Below are 14,037 nucleotides of genomic sequence, written 5' to 3'. Positions count from 1 at the left end.
AAGACATTTCAGGTGTAATTCAATGCAAATGAGAGTTTTACAGGCCTCAATCCCTTACCCTTGGCACTTTCTTTAGCTTGGCTCCAGCAAGGGCGGCTGCGAGCCCAGAGAGGCCCTTGTTCTCATCTGTGGTGGGCGAGGGGGTGAACAGACCCGAGGGCAAAGGTGGGGCAGGGGGTGGAGGTGGTGCTGGTGGCGGAGCCTGACCTGAGGGTGGAGGTGGTGGCCCAGGGGGAGGGGGAGGCCCTGTTGGGGTAAGTGTGGGGGGCAGAGGTGGTGGGGGAGGAGGGGGACCAGGGGGTGGTGGAGGTCCAGCAGTGGTGGGAGTCACAGTGGAGCTGGGAGGGAGGGGTGGTGGGGGTGGAGGAGTTGGCATCCCCTGTATTGAATCTGTAGGGATAAATAAAAAAGAACATAATAGTTAGGATGCATCTTTGTAACTTCCTGTACTGATCAGTTAAACTTTGATTTGTTCTACATTTAGGACTGTTTTAACTTTTTTTTTTGCACTGTGAAATAGATTATTACATCCAGAATGAGCTAAATGGATGTCAGCACAATAATATAATATAATACAATACAATAATATGATGTAATATAATATAACATCATAATAATTATTCACATCCAAAGCTCATTCATAATAGTGAACACAGACAGATGACACTAATACATGATTGTCCATAGCTGATGATCATTATAACATCATACACAAGGAAGAAAGTGATGATTTATGGGAATATGAAACAAATCTGTACATAAATGTAACAAAATGCAGAGATGTAAAATGGTTTCATCCCATCTAATCCTTAAAATGTAACAAAGCTAATGTTGCATCACTATGTATAAAGAGTAAAAATCTTCACAATTTATGAAGGTATCAGCCTGACTATTTTTTCACATTTGGCTTTTTTGGGGTATAAACTGCTGAAGTTTATGTGACATGCATTCCTGCCAAACACACTCAAGTTAATCATATTAGTGTGTAGAATTTAGCTCAGTGTCAAGCTGCATCATGCACATGAAGTGTGAAGTCTAAAACCTCTTCTATGAATAATTCAGAGGAAGAGCTGATCTTATTTCATTCATTGCTGATGACCTGACCTCGTATGAAAATCTCCACTTATTGTATGCAGTTTGTAACATAAACCTAGTCAAAGACGAAAAAGGATGAATTTTATTTCATTTCATTGTTTCATGAATCAAATTTGTGATTGTGAATAATAACCAGAGGATGTGGGGCGGCCAGTTATAGATCATGTAAAGCTTACTGTGCATTGACAGCTCACTTGTACATGCTAACATCAAGAACTTCTTCACCATAAACCAATAATCAGAATGAGATGGTTGTGATAAACTCCAGAAAAAAGGATGAGAACTAAAGCGAAGACATCCGCTTTGCAATACGTGAGACTCAATTCAAAGTTTCACGAGAGAGTGGAGATGTGTTTTCATGCCATGCCATATCACACAATTACAGGCCACACAAACGAGCATTCATCAGACCTATGATCACAGGAACCAGTACAACCCAACAGACAAGACAAAACAGCAAAACATTTCCTGAGGACTTTCATATTGAGCCAACAAGCAATCGATAGTAGCCAATAGTAGCCAATTGCAGCCAAAAGCAACCCAGCTCAACATGGCAGGCCCCCTCCTCGAACCCCAATTAGCGGGTTAGTGGAGGCTGAGCGACACAGAAGAGGCCTTACCCGGCTGGCTGGGGAAGTCAGCAGGCTGAGTGGGCGGCTCTGGAGCAGAGGAGTAGGAGTCTCCCAACCCAGAGTTTACAGAGTGCTCAGCAGAGGCGGGGAAGGCTGTGGAAGGAGAAGGGAGAACAGCAGGCTGGGGTGAGGGACAAGACACAAGGGGAGCGATGGGCAAGGTGGGTGAGGGAGAGTACAGGGGCGGTGGAGGGGGTGGCGTCGGGGGTGAAGAGAATGGCTGACCCGAGACGGGGGATGAGGTGTGGAAGTGAAGCGAGGTGGGCGGCCCATTGGGCGCCGAGATGGGCGAAGGGGGTTTCTGGGAGAGCGGACTGGGGGCTGGGATTGCGATCATCGGGCGAGGGCCCGTTGCCTTGCCCGGGGGGCTGCTGATCATGACCGGAGGAGAAGGCGGTAAGGGAGTGAAGTTGTTAGCCGTCCAAATGACAGATTTGGATGCCGGAGCAAAAGGAGGAGGAGCTGGGGCAGGGGGAGGCGGTGTGGGCGGGGCAGGTTGTTTGCGAGGGACAGTGGCGTAATGAGGCAAGACCGGGTGGAAGGCGGAGCCTAGCGATGTGGCAAATCGGGAGGCCGAGTGACGCAGGGGCGGGGTTGGAGGAGTGGCTGTGGAGGGCAATGGCGTCGGTGGAGGGTAACTGGGTGTGGAAGGAGAGACTGGTAAGGAGGAGGTGGTCTTGTTGTATTCGGGAGGTGGAGGAGTGTAGAGGGTGCTTTCAAATGCTGCACACAACCGGAGGACAGGACAGGACAGGAGGGAGGTAGCAGCAACCGTGCAAAGGGAAAGAACACAAGACAAAGAGAGAAAGGGGGGAAGGAGACAGAAGAGAGAAAGGGGGCAAATGAAGCAAGAAAACCAGCAGAGACCTACAAGTCCATCATATGTTCTTATTTCTGTCTATGAACAGGGAACACACTAGAATTAGTACAATCGGTTAGCTGTGAAAACATCATGAACTGGAAAAGATAGATCAACTCCAACACATGGGCAAAATGTTACACAAACATCCTGTTTAGCATGTAGTACTTTCAGGAGACGGCACCGAAGGGTTACTGTAACTCCTGGATGTACCTGAGGTTAGGGTCTCAGTATCATCACACGCCTGCTAAAGGCTAGTCATGCACTCTCTGCATGCCAAATAAATGATAATGAATAGAAGTTATGCTAATGAAAACTTGTTTGTTCTTTTTGCACTTTATACGGTCTAATATCACATTAAAATCTGAATGGGTTCAAACTAATTCAACCTAATACTCCACTGAAAATTTTTACTGAAACAACATTATTGGTGAAACAGGAGCTGTGTACAAAATCACAAACATATGCACTAAAAGTATTCAAATTTTTGGGGTCAGTACGTTTTTAAAAATGTTTTTAAAAGAAGTATCTTATGCTCATAAAAATACAGTAAAAACAGTGATATTGCAAAATATTATTATAATTTAAAATAACACTCTATTTCTGATTATTATCAGTGTTGCAAACAGTTGTGCTGCTTCATATTTTTGTGGAATCTGTGATTAAAAAAAATTCTTCAGGATTCTTTGATGAATATAAAGACCAGCCTTTATTTGGAAAAAAAGTAAAAAACAAATTAACAGTTTTGTAACATTGTAAATGTCTTTACGGTCACTTTTGATCAATTGAACGCATTCTTGCTGAATGAAAGCATTTATTAGTAATTATAGTAATTATAATTTGCCATATATTTATGGGTGTTTATATAGGAAATGCAAGTAAATTCATGTTTTGGTTTATTGAGAGTGCACTGTAAGTGTCACTGCCTGCCATATGTTGGCCAAATCTTTCTGCTCTAGTGATTCTCATAAGCAGCCTGCAGACACAGCTGCCCTCCTGCTGCGTGAAGCCCACCACGCCCCCTGAGCACTCTTCAAAATACACGTCAACACACAGGCAAACACAAATTATCATGCCCTACATTCAGATTATTAACCCTTTCCCATTGTTCAAGCTGGCTTCCATGAACAAGCAGCTTTTTTTAACCTATTTGTACCTTACTTTCTTCCATTTCACTGGCCTCCTCTGCGTTCCCACACTATTAGCTTTGACAAGCAGACCACATGACTCATGATGTAATGCAATATGTTCACCAGAGTGACTTAATGAAATTCTTCCACTCCTAAAGCACAGGTGGTCACATGGCAAGACCAATCGGCTGTGCTCTTTGGACTAATCCAACTTTACTAAATCAACTTGTGACTAGGGATCCTCACTCATACACAGTTTTTAATACTAATGAATATTTATTTACAAATTATTGCATATCATGCGCTGAAGTGAAAAAGTGAACCTTTAGCAAAAAGTTTTGGCTATTGTTATCCATTTACACCTTCCATCATATTATTCCATCATCATAAACAAGTACCTGTTTTCACTTATCCCTACTAGTGCCTCAACTAATGATACAGATTTTGTTGCACCCATCCGCCAGAATCTCAGGGTATTTATTTGATAATCCTTCTCCCAGACATGACGAAGAAGTCACAGAGTCAAGACAATATCCACCAAAAATACAACACCCATTCAGAAAGACTTCATAATAGACAGAGAACTCAATTTAGTGTCAATTCAGTATGTTAATATGTAACAAAACCAGTTGAGTTAGTAGTAATTTAGGTTCAATACATCCCTGAGCAAACTATACAGTATTTAAAAGGTTTATGCCTTGGTACTGATGTACTTTTGGCATTCCTTCTGTGGAATATTGTATCTTGCTATATCCAAAGTACAACATCAGTGGCATATAATACAGATTTTCTGATGCAAATATCACACATGCACCATGCTCAAATGTTTAACACTTGAATGACAATTATGCCTATCAAAGCCTGATGCCTACTCATACAGTGTCTGTGGAATAAACATCCCCTCCCCCATGTGTATTTTTGGATGGCGCATGATTCTGAGAATTGTATCTAATATGATGAACTCAAATACTGTATATGCACAACTTCATAACAGGCAATTTAAAGCCAGTAAGTCAAAATGTACCTTATTTACTTTCTTATTGCAAGTTCCTTGTCTTATTGTGAACTATCCAAAGGTGCATGTTATTCTAATCTAAAGCAAAAGAAACTTTGTAAAAGCAAAAAAACACACAAAAAAACATTTTCTGCTATTTATACAGGCTATTGGATAATGTTAACCAATAGCCAAATAGCAATTAAGCCAATGTTTTAGCAACCTTGAATTCAGTCTGAACACATTCTGTTATATAACGCACACTTTTCACGATCCAATCTAATACAGATGGGAAAAAAAACATGTCCGGCATTTTTTTTTCCTGCTGAATATCCTGTTTCTATCAGACCTATGTCAAATGACAAAAGTAAAACAGGTTACAGCAACATTTGTATTGAATCGACACCCACCCATTCTCAAGCCCTGGCAGGTTACCCATAATCCTAGTGAGCTGTACACAGGAGAGTGTGAGAGAAACGTGGTTAGTTAGTGAGTTCCATCATCTTTCAAGCTGTGGATTCGGATTCTTCCAACATACTGACAGATGGACACGTCAGGAGAAGATCGCCTATTGATATAATAAGACGCAAGGAGGTAGTGTCCCGTCGAACGAGAGGCCAAGCACATACTAAAAATATATTTTACAGCAAGAACAACAAAAGGAAACATCGAGATGCATTATAGTAGAGATGTACATCTCCAATTTAATATTTTAAAATTAAAATATAAAATATTTATTTCCATATTTTATTTATTATTCATTCCTTTTATTATATTGTTGTGGTACTGCTTACATTCACTTAAACATCAAATAACTGATTTAACATTGACAAGAATCGCATCTATTTTAGTTTATGCGGATGTGGCGAGTTATTTTTAGGCAAATAAGTACAGATATTTAATGTTGTTATCGGTTATCAGCCATAGCATGAAAACAATTAGGAGCCAGAACTGTAATATAGGTGCATCCCCAGTTCGAACACATAGTTAACATAAAATAATAACATTAACATTAAAAATAGTTTTAAATAAAATTTCATGGGTGTAATAAATGCAGCACAGTAATAAATTATTTCTAATGTACACTAACAGCATTTCACAAGCATTTGCATGCTCAGCAACAGAAGAAACGCCACATATATTGTTAGTTTGTGTTAAAACCTCATTCATATTTTGACCTCAGCCTATCCTGTCTACATCTTATCAGTCAGTCCTGTCTATAAAAAGACGATGGAGAAGATAAAGATGCTCACCGGCGTTGGAGATGCGTCTCCCTCTCTCCCAGTCCATCTGCTCTCTGTCCAGCTGCTCTTGGTGCTCCCTATCTTGCTTCTCTCTCTCCGCACGCTCGCTCTCCATCAGCTCCCGCTCGGCGCGCTCCCGTTCCTGGCGTTCTCGCTCCAGCTGCTCCTGCTCTTGATGCTCACGCTCCAGGCGGTCCAGACGTTCCTGCTCAGCACGTTCCCTCTCCAACCGCTCCCGTTCCTGACGCTCCCGTTCCTGACGTTCTCTCTCGGCGCGCTCCCGATCCAGCATCTCTCGCTCCAGCCGTTCCCGCTCCAGCCGCTCTCGCTCCAGCCGTTCCCGCTCTTGCTCCTTCTGACGCTGGAGATCCTGCAGCTGCCTGAGGACACATCAGAGCAGAAGGGAATGAGTCAGTTTTCACGGTTAAACCTTCTTTAACAACCATGCCACAACACAGCATTAGCAAATTCTGATTTGGTTTAGGTAATTTTGATACAATACACTACCATTCAAAAGTTATGGGCCAGTAAGAATTGTTTTTTAAAAGAAATTTACTTTTATTCAGCAAGGGCACAAACAAATTTTATCAAAAGTGACACAGACTACAAAACGTTTTCAATAAATGCTGATATATATCTTTCAACATTGATAATAATAATACATTTTTCTTGCACCAAATCAGGATATTAGAATGATTTCTGAAGGATCATGTGACACTCAAGACTGTAGTAATGATGCTGAAAATTCAGCATTGCCATCACAGAAATAAATAATATTTTACAATATTAAAATGGAAAAAAAGTTATTTTTAAATTGTAATTTCACAATATTTTTTTTTTTTTACTGTTTTTACTGTATTTTTTTATCAAATAAATGCAGCTGTGGGAATCATAAGAGACATATTTCAAAAACATTTAAAAATCTTACTGACACCAAACTTTTAAATGGTGGTGTATAATTATAAAAAATAAAATGAAATAAATCTAATTTATGTACATTTTACAATATTAAACATGCAAGTGCAGCTGGACAAGCCTAAAAATATGTTGTGCTATATATATTTGATCTAAATAAAGAATATTAATAATGCCACTGTTAGATTTTTAATAGATGATTGATGAGATGTACTGTACATAGGCTAATTGAAAAGTAACCTTGAGGAACAGTTTTGGTCTGGTTCAATTTCAGTCAGTGTATAGCAGGAGCTTATTTGTAAAACAGCTGTTTGGGGCCGTTAACAAGATGGCCTTAAAGGGCCTTTGGGACATTTTCAGTAATAAACACTTTTATAGAAAAAAATATATATACAAAAAGAACTTGCTTTCTTCCAGATAAGGAGACAGCTGATCACTAAAATCGCAGTACATCACATCATACACTAGATGGCAGCATGCTCAAATGGGTCAACAAGAGGTGCGAGAAGTGCCAACTTCAGCATCAGACCAGCTCGCCTGCAGATGTTCTGCTAAGTAAGGGTTTATGAAAGATTTGCTTGTCACTCCTCTTGTGCTTAATCAGCATCCAGCACAGAATTCCAGTGTGTAATTACATTAGAGAGCCAGATACATTTAGTGTGGAGAGTAGGCACAGTAAATGAGGAAAAACAGGCTGTTTGCAGCTCTGGCTCTGAAACCGGACAGATGGACCTAACTTGAAGACGAGGGGCAGAACAAACTGAAGAGAAACATGAATGAAAGCAAATCAAAAGCAAAGAGCCTAACAGCATAAATAGGACATGGTGTGTTATAAGGAGTTTAACTTCAAGTCATCATTTAAGGATGACAATCCAGGTTTTTGTACACAATTTCCACATATATATATAAAAACATTCCCCCCAAAAAAGGACAATTCTGTCATTTCTCACAATCATGTTGTTCCAAACCCATTTGCTATAATAACAATTATAATAATCACACACAGACATATATTTAATATTTTTATAAATATAATAATATATACACACACACACGTAAACAAATTTTTTTTTTTATCATAGATACGATTAACTGATTTGGAAGCACTAAAATAAATGATAAAAATAAATTACAACATAAATCACACACACAGACCTGGTTTCCATGTTTTATGGAGACTTTCCATAGACAATGATCTTTATACTGTACAACCTGAACCTACTCATCACAGAAAACATTCTGCATTTTGACATTTTCAAAAAACATCACTTGTATGATTTATAATCCATTTTCCTCGTGGGGATCAAAAAAATGCCCTCACAAGGACATGGATTTTGGATATTGCCATTTTTGTGGGGACATTTTGTTCCCGTAATGTAGGGTTTATACCAGGAACACACACACACACACACAATTTATCAGGTTGGTAATATAGTACAAAATATAAAGACTTCCTAATCAAAATGATTTAATCTTAAAGTAATTTAAATGACTAGTAAAACAGTCCAGCATAGGGGATTTTCTAATGGCAAAAGAGAAAGCATTCCATGTTATTTTTCTTGAGGAAACATTAGTAAATAATGACATTTTCATTTTAAGATGGAAACTATTCCTTTAAGACACCCATATTAACCTTTTGTCATGTTTGTGTGATCTATTCCTTTAAATTATATAACCATTAAGGATCTCCTCTTGTGCTCATTGAATATATGTTCTGCCAGATTTCAGCTGTCATGGGAAACTGGATGATACATAATCAGACACATCCGAGTCTTGTCATTGGGGTTTGCATTAAGACAGGTGATCCTGTTCTACCCATCTGTCAACTAATCTCCCACATGTCTTTTTGCATGAATGGGCGTATATGATATCATTTCCTGGGACCTTGCCAGGCACACCTTCCACTCAGTATGACAGTCATCGCCATGACAAATATCAGCTCAGGTGCACCGACATCATGCCTCCACAAGTTTCCAAAGAAGAGAATAAGATGGGGAAAACCACACCCCAATCGTTTAAAAGACCCCTTAAGAAGAGCACGTTTACGCCTAAGGCTCCAACTGGCACGGTCACACCTGCTACGATATAGTCACGCCTTCTGTATCATCAGTCCTGTCACTGAAACCAACCTCAAATCTCAGAACTAAAGAATTCACAGTACCATATGTTTAAACGGCAGTAGTTCTGTTCACTTGCACTAATGTTAGCACTTGAAATCTTTTTCAAATTAGGTTTTTCTCTTCAGATAACTTATCAACCTTTGCCTCGATTCTGACCTGATGGTTTTTCATTGCAATATTTGGACAATTTAATATCTTTAAAGTAAAAGCAGCAAGAGAAAATGCTTTGCCATATTTCACTTCAGTCTAACTGTTAGGACAATGTCTATTCAACAGGCCTTATGACAGTGGTTACTTAACTACGCCCACCAATTTTAAAAGGGCGGATACTCTATGTCCGTCAAACAAAATGACGACAAGTAATTTCCTAAATTGGAACTAGTGTTAATGAAAACTGGCCAAACACACAAACCTTAACAGTCTTTTTATTTAATGGAGTGAACATTGCGGAATCACAGAAGTTTAAAATGAACACAGGCCAATGTCATAAAGACAGACAAGTCTGATCCAACACTTGCATTTTTTGAGATTACCAGGTGATTTCGGGAATGGAACGAACCAAACTTAATTAACTAGCCACTCTGGATATTCAAATTACATCTGCCATAAAACAACTTTTTACCATAGTTGATCAAATTTGCCAAAATGATAGCTTGACAAACAAAATGGCAGATAGCAACAAGGATACTCTGTGCAACGATTAGGCGCCGTTTACAAGACTAAAAACGGAACACTTGTTATGCGTTTTGGTCGTTTATTTAAACGACAACAGCATTTTGCAGGCTTGAAAACACAAACTGTTTTTTGAAATTTTTTGAAAAAGGTGATGTCATGCGCATGCGTATTACGTGTTCCGTCTATAGACCTTATGCGCCAGAGAAACGAGGGCGCAGCCATCTTTAGAATATTGTCTTTGAACTTCCGTTTTTCCGGTCACACACGTATTTCTATGGCATTGCTGTCCAAGAGTAATCAGCTTTTGAAGTGGATTTACTTAATGTAAAGTTAATGAAAGTTATCATGAGGATTGTAATGTTTAAAGTAGATGTCTTAACAAATGTCAGTAGACCGGGAAGATTTTAAAACGAGCCGTTCATTCATAAATACGCAAGATCGCTGTGATAATACAGACCGGAAGACAAAAGACAACGAGCGCAGCGCTGAAAAGGGGCGGGGCTACATAAGGTCTATAGGCTCATAGTGATTCTTTACAAAGTGGCATCGCCAACTACAATGTATAATACAGCGTTTTAAATAATTTTTTACACGTCTGTACACAAAAGAACGCAAAGGATAAACTTTGTCGCGTAAACGTACCCTCAGATTGGCTATTTTGGGCTGTCAATCATTTAACTGTCCTAAGGTCAATTTTAACCACTTTGAGCAAATTTTACAACTACACCAAGGGTCGTGGCTTAGCAAAGGGTCAGTTGTTCAACATCTGAAACTGATACAAGTGCGGTTGGGTTGAGTCGAGGGGAATAAAACTATAAAGAGCTAACCATGAATCCACAAGGTCTACTATGAAGAGTTTCCAAAAAGAGCTTCCACATGCTTAGTCTACTGCCCGAGTTCTCTATATCTGCTTAATTTAGTTGCCTTGTTTCAGAGTTGTTCTTGTACCTGGGTTCCCAGAGGATGTATTCTGAGCCACTACATTACGAAAGGCTGTTGCGGGGTGGATTGCTGAGAGCGTGTCCCACTTCCCCCAAAATCCCTGCTGAGCCTGAGCCATGCTCTCAGAGATGTAATTAAAGAGCAGAGGAAGCCTCGCTCATGTCTGTGGTAATATACTACCGCAAAAGTTCACGGGAGCCATAGCGGAGCCAGTCATAAGTCACCCCTTGAACAGGGTATTAAAACAAGCCCCCTATAGAGAGGAGCGTTGACCGAACACTTAAGAGAAATAAGGTAAATTGGGCATGTGATATTAAAGGTCTGTATTTAATTTTAAACATAAGAGCGAGGATGGTTCATGACACATACGGGGTCAGGTGAGGTTAACTGTTCATGATGCAACTGCTGTGCAATCCCAGCGATCCTACACGGATGGAGGGGTCATAATAATATCAAGGGCTTCTTGTTTTCGGAAGCTGCTGAAAATAAACCCAGAACAAACATCACTTTAAACCAAACTGGCATTTGACCAACAGGAAAAAGGATTTATTGGATCAAATGTGTGCGCTCCTTGTTTCTTAAATAAGAACGACACCCCAAACCTGTTCGCACCATTTCGGTTGAGTGCTTTATTTGTGCCTAGTCACATTGGATACATATGCATTCCCTGGCATAGGAGATCACAACATTCTGAAAATAACGAGCAGCACAAACGCTTAAAATTAGAAGCGGGATCTGCTCTCAGGCGAGAGACCGGAAGGGGCCAAAATATGGGGTTGAGGGGTTCAGTAACCTCTCAACTTCATAGGCGTTTTCCTCGTTAATAGGAGTTGAATCTCATTTTCGTATGTGAATTGAATTGTATGTATTGTTGTATGTATGTACCTCTTTATGATCATGTCAGAGAAAACCAGCACCCTGGTTCTTCAACATTTCTATGCATTTACATAATAACCCCTTTCAACAAAATTGGTGGATCTTAAAGGTAGGGTAGGTAATCATTTTTCTAAAAAAAACAACATTCCAAATTTGTTTAAACTGTCTTTATATACCAATACATAATTAAAATGTAAGTACTCTGAAAAAGAAAATATAAAAATCGAGTGACTGTAGACCTTTTAATCTGCAATAAACACAGCTCATTATTTCCATTCACTCCACCCCCTCCCTTCTGAGCTCCTTCCAAAGCCACGCCCCCAAAACACATGAACGCGCGACGCCAAACGCTCAGGCTGGAACAAGACGCATTTATTACCTGAGACGAGTGGAGAGGAAGGAGCGCAGTACATACAGTGACATCATGTCAGAATCACATGTAATAAAATACCTAACTTTATCACTATGAATATAAACAAATAAGATTTCTTTTAGTACTCACTATCAAGCTAGCATATCGATAATGGTAAAGTTTCATTCGGTAACGAGCTATATTTATAAGGCAAAACTAAAAACAGGTTGCATTGATACACGTTTTTCCATTACCATCAGTTACACTGTGATGAAGATGAATTTCGTGTAAGATTCATAACATATACGGTGTTTTGCATGTAAGAGTTTCCATGATGAAAACATTGTTGACTCTAATGAAGACTAACGTACACTCCGAGTCCGGAGACAAGTACCGCATCGTCGGTTCGAGGACAGGTCCGGGGTTGAGGGCGAAGCAGAGGAGGTCGTTCAAGAGTGCGGGCAGGGTCCGAGGAAGTAGTTTTTGCCTTGTTTGCCTTCGCTGACTGCATATGCAGGTGCTTTGAGCTGAATATTTCCGGGAACGGTGACATGTGATGAGTGCACGCCGGGCAGCGCGCGCAGTGGGGCTCGGGGCGGGCACGAGACATGAAGGCATCTGATTGGTTCTCTACATTCGCACCGAATGGCAGTGATTGGTCAGAGTTTTTACTGTCCTGCAGCTGCTACAGAGGTCTGATTTTTTTCATTCCTTTTTCTAAACACAATGTATTGACTACTATCAGGATGGAAGGACCATTTCACCCAGTATAAAAAAAAGTGTTTCTGAACAGGATTACCTACCCTACCTTTTAAAGGCACTGAAAGGTAGGCTATGTTTTATTTTTCCACCGCAATGACAATGAAGCATGGCTGGGATTGTTCAGACCAGACATATCTGTCAAAGGGCCATTCAGTATTCTTTCAAGAAGTTAAACCTGCCCAGTCAAGTCAAAAAGTCCCTATAAAAATGATTAAATAGCAGGCCAAAGCGATAGCAATTTGGAATCTGCACTAGTTTAGAGCAATTTTACTGCAGTCTAGAGCATTTTGAATATAGGAACCACGACAAGCAATGCAAAATTTGCTTACTTTTTCCCTCTCAAACACCCCCTTCTCGAGCATGGAATAAGAGCTTGAAAGATGGGAAACATGCAGCAGATCCATTTATTGGCGTCTCCGTTCCTGACATCAGTTACCAAGGAAACAGTAGCTAAGGGAGTGTAGGCGGCTCACAGCCTGATTCAGGATGTCTTCCAACAACTTACTACAACAGATTCTAAAGGCAGTATGACTTCATTGGATTTTAAAACTGGGTGATAATTCAGTGCAAAATACACAAAAAAAGGAGATGTAGATTTTTTTTTTATCATTAAAAAATATCTGTACATATTTTAAGTATAATAACAGTGGTGCTCATTATGTCACCGCATTACACTGCAAAATTTAAAAATAAAATGAAAAAAATTAAGTATTTTGTTTAATTTTCCAGAAAAATATTTTAAAATCTTTGAAACAAGATAACCTTACATTTATCTTCATTATCTTCAGACAATTTATCTTTTTGCCAGTACTTACTCACCCTCAAATTGTTCCAAACCCATATGAATTTCTTTCTTCTGTTGAACACAAATGAAGATATTTTAAAGAATGTTGGTAATCAAACAGTTGATGGTAGCCATTGACTTCCATAGCAGAAAAAAAATAAATACTATGTAAGTCAATGGGGCCCCTCAACTTTAAAATATCTTCATTTGTGTTCAACAGAAGAAATAAACTTATACAGATTTGGAACCTTGAGGGTGAGTAAATGATGACAACATTTTCATTTTGGGGTGAACTATCCTTGAATACAAACTTATCTTGTCTTACTGTGCACTGGAAGATTTTTTTTACTTGTTTTGAGTATAAAGTGAAAAAATCTGTTAGTATAGTAACACAAAAATATACTTCTATTCAAATACAGTTATATACAATCTATGAAAGCAAGTTTTATTATTGTACGCAGTATGGCTTTAAGCAAATGCAGCTTGGATTTCCAGCAAGGATCTTCAGCTATTTTACTAAAACAAATAAATAAAAAAAAGACTAAAATGCATAAAGATGTAATGTGAAGAGTTATCTATATCGTTTCCAACTTAAACACCAAAATCATGTATGAAGATTGGTGATATAGAAGAAAATTATAATAAGTATGCAAAAGC

General features: G+C 39.3%; 1 protein-coding gene across 5 annotated transcripts in view; it reads right to left on the bottom strand.

Moving 5' to 3' along the window:
• Positions 1-14,037, bottom strand: part of enah (ENAH actin regulator) — a 105,160-nt gene that overhangs the window by 7,642 nt on the left and 83,481 nt on the right. For 3 of the 5 annotated variants that reach the window (XM_082148205.1, XM_082148204.1, XM_082148203.1), the window contains exons 5-7: positions 5,964-6,334; positions 1,716-2,450; positions 59-390 (exon numbers count right to left, since the gene is read on the bottom strand). In XM_082148205.1, the coding sequence (XP_082004331.1) occupies positions 59-390; positions 1,716-2,450; positions 5,964-6,334 (1,438 nt within the window). The remainder of the gene's footprint in view (positions 1-58; positions 391-1,715; positions 2,451-5,963; positions 6,335-14,037) is intronic. The other 2 variants (XM_082148206.1, XM_082148207.1) reach the window with 2 other exon arrangements.

Source organism: Leuciscus leuciscus (genome assembly GCF_965113295.1).
Source record: "Leuciscus leuciscus genome assembly, chromosome: 19".
NCBI classification, from domain to species: Eukaryota; Metazoa; Chordata; class Actinopteri; order Cypriniformes; family Leuciscidae; genus Leuciscus; species Leuciscus leuciscus.
This window is presented reverse-complemented; position numbering and strand designations above follow the sequence as displayed.